The 6,000-nt window shown below is 40.5% G+C and overlaps 1 protein-coding gene across 1 annotated transcript in view; it reads right to left on the bottom strand.

The window, feature by feature from the left end:
• Window positions 1-3,402, bottom strand: part of PDE6B (phosphodiesterase 6B) — a 35,120-nt gene extending 31,718 nt beyond the window's left edge. The window contains exon 1 of the mRNA XM_039359702.1: window positions 2,740-3,402. Coding sequence (XP_039215636.1) covers window positions 2,740-3,207 — 468 coding nt within the window. The 5' untranslated portion in view covers window positions 3,208-3,402. The remainder of the gene's footprint in view (window positions 1-2,739) is intronic.
• Window positions 3,403-6,000: the final 2,598 nt, after the last annotated feature.

Below are 6,000 nucleotides of genomic sequence, written 5' to 3' on the forward strand. Positions count from 1 at the left end.
TAAATATGTGTCCTCTTTATTTACATTTTTCTCTAGTATTCCTAATAGTAATGTCTCAGGTTTATATTGAATGTTTTGCCTAGTCATTTCTATTGCCCATTCCCAGACCATACGCCAGTACACCTGTGCTTCTCTACATGTCCACTATACATGAATAAAGGTGCCCTTTTCTTTTTTACATTTCCAACACATAGATGAATATCCGTTATACATTTTGGCTAATCTGGCCGGAGGGAGATGCCATCTGTAAACCATCTTATACAGGTTTTCTTTATATGATGTCACCAATGTGATTTTGTTATTTCGCTCCCATACTTGCTGCCATCGATCCATATTTATATTATATCCTAGATCTATTGCCCATGTCACCATTGTTTCTTTAATTCTGATGATGTTTCAATGACAAGGAAAGGAGATGTTCACCCTTAGGAGCTCAGTTAGATAATGATGAGCTAGTTTCACTCAACTTACTTCCACTTATAATTGAGGGATGGGAATAAGGTAGAAAGTTTGTATATGCATTTGCAGCAAAAAGTCACTTTGGATTGGAATTAAAAAGATAGATATAGAACTGATACCATGCAAGAAACTCTAAAATGCTATGGGCTCTCCTGAAGATGTCATGTGGCATGAAAATTCATAGTTCAAGGCCAGTGCTGTGAACCACTCTTCTTAGGTTCAACCTAAGAGTCATCGTGTGAGAACAGGCAGCTATATAAATGTTTTAAATACATTTTTAAAGGAACTTTATGTGGAAATGTCATCATTCTCCAAGAAAAGTCATCTGTCTTGCAAGAGAAACTCAGAAGATGCTAAACCTTCCATCGGTGGAATAGTTGCATATAACAGTGCAGAGTCAGAGATGATAGCCTTATGCTCCATATCATCCTTATAGTAACATTCATATTTTCTCCAGTTTGTCCCATACAAGCCCTCTCACTCCCAGTCAGCATGGCAGAAATAATCAACTGCCTAGCCCTGGCATTGGAAAGGCATTGAGAGAGAAAGAGAGAGAGAGAAGATCTGTAATATGTCACAGGGTAATCAAGAAGACTCCATGAAGAAAATACAGGAGGAAAAGTGCAAAGTGGTAGATAGGAAGAGCAAACAACTGGTTTGGAAGCACATTCCACATGTGCAGAATAACAAAATGTGAATAAGAGTCTAGCCAGAAACATACAGACTGAAGAATGTAATTTAAAACGAATGAAAGGAAAACAAAGAAAAAACAAAAATAACATTACAAAGAGAATAAATAAGAGAACTTAACCTTTAGAGAAGAGAGAGCCAACAAAGAGACCTTTGCTATGCTAGACCATAACAAGAGGATGGAAAACTAGATAAATAGAAGAGGAATGTAGATACAATTATTCTGTTTTTCTGATTGTTTTTAGATTTGTAAAAGGCTTTTTGTGCTACAACTTGTGATGTGTGACAGACTTTTGATTTAAAGAGCTGCTGTTCTTGTTCAATCTAGGTACATCAAGTAGAGAAATAGGCACACAGACACACAGACACACCGTAATAAATAAGCCTCTACAGTGCTACTTCAGTGCTCATAATTAATAGTTACTGGGAGGCGTGATGAATGCCAAAAATGATGAGTACCAAACAAATTTTTCCCATAAGGAATAATGTAGTGAGACAGCCGACACTGACAAATTCTAGCTTTTGTGTTGAGTACCAAACAAGCAATGAGTATTGGGACAAAATATTCATGTTAAAATGCATTAAGTAACAAACTTGATGAGTTTCAAAGCAGTTAAGTACCAAGGTGCCACTGCATTATGTTTATTGCTTTCTTCTATTAAGAACATGAAAAGACTGTGTTGGATCAGACCAAAGGTATATCCAGCATTTTGAGTCGGCCAGGCAGATGAATCCAGGAAACCAAGTTCATGATATAAGGACATTTATTCTTTCTTCTGTTGCTTATAACCCATGGAAGTTAGGCTATCTTGCCTTCAATTCTGGGGTTGACAGTCAGCAAGAGTTTTGTCCCTTGAAAATCCAATCCCACGTGATTGTCTACTCTTCCTTTGAAAGTTACACTCATAGCTACCAGGACATTTCTGCAGGAGCAAGTTCCTTAGCTTAACAAACAACTGCCTAATGTCCTTCATTACTCTTGTTAAACTATTATGAGAGAGAGAGAAAAACATTTTCTATTTTTAACTCATTATGAATTATGTTATATATCTCCATACACATATTTTCTTAGGCCAAAGATAGGTAACCTGATGATCTCCATAATAATTCCCACAATCCTTTGCTTAGGGCATGCCAGTTGGTAAGGTTGGTATTAGGTTGTCTACTTTGATAAAAAAAAAAAAGGCTATGTTCTTTCTTCAAAAGGAGACGTTTCTCCAAGGGCTTCCTGAAAGTCCACAAGGAACTGCTAGATAAAAGTAAAACTTCCTACTAATCAGCCTCTTCTCCCTGTAACTTCAATGGACACATCCATGCAGTGCAATACGGAAGCAATTTGCTACTGCATTTTTCTGGGGTATTTCTGCAGCTTTTCAATCCAGCTGACATCCTTGGTCTCCCAAACAGATGCTGTCCAGGGCTGATCCTGCTTACCTGTTTGAAATCAGCCAAGAGTGGCTAGGTGCTGTTGCTGGTTCCTAAATCCTAGTGAAAGAATCCCTGTCTTCCTAAAATCCTTCTGAAATATGAGTATTGGTTAATTTTTATTCTTTGGCATTTATTAGTAATAGAATAAACCTCAAGCCTTACCTCAAGAGCATTCTTGATGTTGACGGTTTTCTTGGTCTGAGCAACGTGCCCCAATACACCTATGTCCAGTGGGAAAACAATTTCACAGTCAGAGGTCACCAAACATTCTTCCAGGGTACTGTCTTTATGAACGTTGAACAGCCGGCTAGCCAGCTCTGGGGTGCCGTTTCGCTGCCTGTACATAAACAGACTGCACCACTCAGCATTGATGAGTGCACTGATTTTTTTTAGGGTCTTGAAGACCACCTTCTCCATATTAATGTTGTCCTGCATGTCTTGTATCAGCTCAAAGAGAGTTTCTGTTTCTACTGGGTCCAACCCCTCAAAACCCATGCTGTCTTCTGAGGACAGCTCCCCGTTCATCTTGGCGCTGAAGATTCTGCCCTCCAGTTTCTTCTCAAAATACCGCTTAGCAAAATCTGGATTGCTATCCAAGAAAGTTTCAACTTCCTCTTTGTTGATGCTCATGATGGGGAAATTCTGATTCCGGAGCTTTCAGGCAACGGCTGTGCGAAGTAACGTGGTCCCACAAATGTGGTGTCCGTGTGTAGAGTGTGGAGACTATAATCAGCAAGGCAATTATCCATCAACAAGCTATTGTTTTGGCCGGGGTGTGGGAGAGCAGATCTTCTTACCCAAGCAGCTTAAACGACTGGTTTCAAAGCTGTTTCAAATAAGGGCATATGAATATGTGATTATGATTCCCCCCCTCCTAATGGTGATGATGGAAGTAAAATAAGCTTCTTGGAGTCTAATTAAATACACACAGCTCAGTTGTAATCCTTAGCCAGTCAGATTCCTACACCTGTACTCAGAAGGAGTGTATCCAATAAGAGAAAAAAAAACAGTATAAACGGACAGACATAGAAATGGCCAAAAGAAGCAATTATTGCATCATGTATTTTCTCTATTTATTTTTTTTTTTATGGAAGAGCAGTCCCATTTTAGGCTGGCCTATTTATCAGTGGATTTGGGGCACATGGGTTTGGATTTCTGCTTAAAGCATTCAAATACTTTATGTCTCCTCCTGCTTAGATAATCAGCAAAGAGAGAAGCGCACACACATATCAGTAATGTTATCTGAAACTAAATTATCTTTAGTCGGGTGCAAAAGAAGAGCTCGTTCCTCTCAATTCTGCATTAGCCAGAGCTCTCCCCAAAATATTAACTTTAGTTCTGGATGTTGCCATCCTGGAAAAACATTGGAAAAAATGTGAATTTCTCCAGAGGAAAGCATACAAAGATCTGGAAGGAAACTCTCACATATAATAGAAGATTTGGATATATCTAGATTGGAGAAACAAAGGCTCAATCAATGGCAATGAGGAACACAGGTGGCTGCAAGGTGTGGTCCCAAAAGTCTAGAATCTAGATGGTAGCTGTGGCTATGTGTACATGTCCCTGCCTGCTTTTCATATGGGACCAAAACATTTTGTTTTAGAGTATTTCATTTCTTCATCAGTCCTTTAGATGGCACTACATCCCAACAACTGCAATTTCAAAGGCTATTTTACTCAGAGAAATTTCTCCTTCCAGCATATGTTGAAGATCCTGTATTAAATTAGGAGGTACAAATCACTGAAGACCAAGGCATGTTAATCCTCAGCTTAATGTCAAATGTTTGATTTTTGTCTTTCTATAAAAATACTAATTCCCAATATCTTATACACTATATGCTTACATTTGTAAAAGAGTGAGTTTTGCTATGATGCCTTGGTTAAAGATTCCTGGTGGAGCAATGATAAGAATGCTGTACTGCAGGCTAACTCTGCCCACAGTCTGGAGTTTGATCCTGATGGGTCTCAAGGTTGACTCAGACTTCCATCCTTCCGAGATTGGTAAAATGAGAAGCCAGATTTTTTTGGGGGGGGGGGGGGGCAATAGGCCAACATTGTAAACTGCCCAGAGAGTGCTGTAAACAAGACTTTGGAGCAGTATATAAGTCTATATATTAAGTCTAAAATGCTATTGCTATTCAAGTGCCCTTTAAGTATCCAGTCCATATGCTATCTTCTCTTATGATAAACCTTCTTTGGCCTAAGGGACAGCAGTAAGCTAAGAAAGCCAAAGTCTAGTTGCCACACTCCCATCCATTTCTAGACCTGCATATCTCCTCCATTCTGTCTCACTGATCCCATCCATCATTCATAAATACCAGTTCATGCTTTATTTGTTAAGAAAAGCAGAAAAGCAGATTTTCTTTTGCCAGTGGTCAAGAGGCAGCATATTCTGGTAGCCTTCCCTGTCTTTCTTTTTACCCACTAAACCAGTGGTTCTCAACCTGTGGGTCACGACCCCATTTGGGGTCAAACAACCATTTCACGGGGGTTGCCAAACAATGCAGTCCGCCATTTTTTCCCCCTTTTCCTTAGCTGTGCTACTCTTTTATTCTATTGGCTTTTGAAAGCCAATAGAATAGACTCTCTTGAATAGAGTCTAATTCTATTGGCTTTCAAAAGCCAATAGGAATTGTCCAGGCTGTTTCTGCCCTGCTGAGCCCGCCAAAAGTCCCATTCTGTAAACGGTGCTGCAAGTTGTCTGCAGTGAAGGTGAGCTGTCTGGAAGTTTCTACCCCTCCCTGCTGAGCAACTACTAAAAATGTAAGTAAAAGAGGGCCAGGGGTGGGAGGTGGGAGGCCGGCGGGTGCAGGGAGGGTTGCTGGCGCATGTGGGGCCCGACGGGTGCCTTACCTCCCTTGGGCTGGGCCAGCTGGTGGCCCAGCCAGTGGTCGGCATGCTCTGTCTCTGCTGCTTGCCAGCTACGCCTCGGCCAGCGCAGGGGGCGGCACCACGCATGTGCGGCGCTCCCGGGCAGGGAAAGTCCTCGACTTATGACCGGTTGGGTAGTCCTCGACTTACGACCGGTTGGGTTGTCCTCAACTTACGACTGATTGAGTAGTCCTCAACTTACGACCGGTTGTGGGTCGCGGCATTAAAAAGGTTGAGAACCACTGAACTAAACCATGGTTACAACTTCAATAGTTTAATACTATCCTGTGCTTTGAACATTAATATTATTTCTTTGAATAATTTTAATGATGATGATGATGCTCACTGTCTTTTGAGTACTTATGCTTACTCTCTTTCCTATTCTTTTTCCAGCCTTTCTTGCCCTTCCCCTGTGGATATGACTGAGTTGGCAATAAATACAACCTATAACTAAGAAATAACATTCATAGAGGAATTTGAAACAAGAAAGATTTCAGTGGTTGTGGCTAGCAGCCCAGATTACCTCAAGATAGCAAGTCATTATTCTGCATTT

The sequence above is a fragment of the Crotalus tigris genome, unplaced genomic scaffold (genome assembly GCF_016545835.1).
Source record: "Crotalus tigris isolate CLP2741 ecotype Arizona unplaced genomic scaffold, ASM1654583v1 scf7180000019100.1392032, whole genome shotgun sequence".
Classification (NCBI taxonomy): Eukaryota; Metazoa; Chordata; class Lepidosauria; order Squamata; family Viperidae; genus Crotalus; species Crotalus tigris.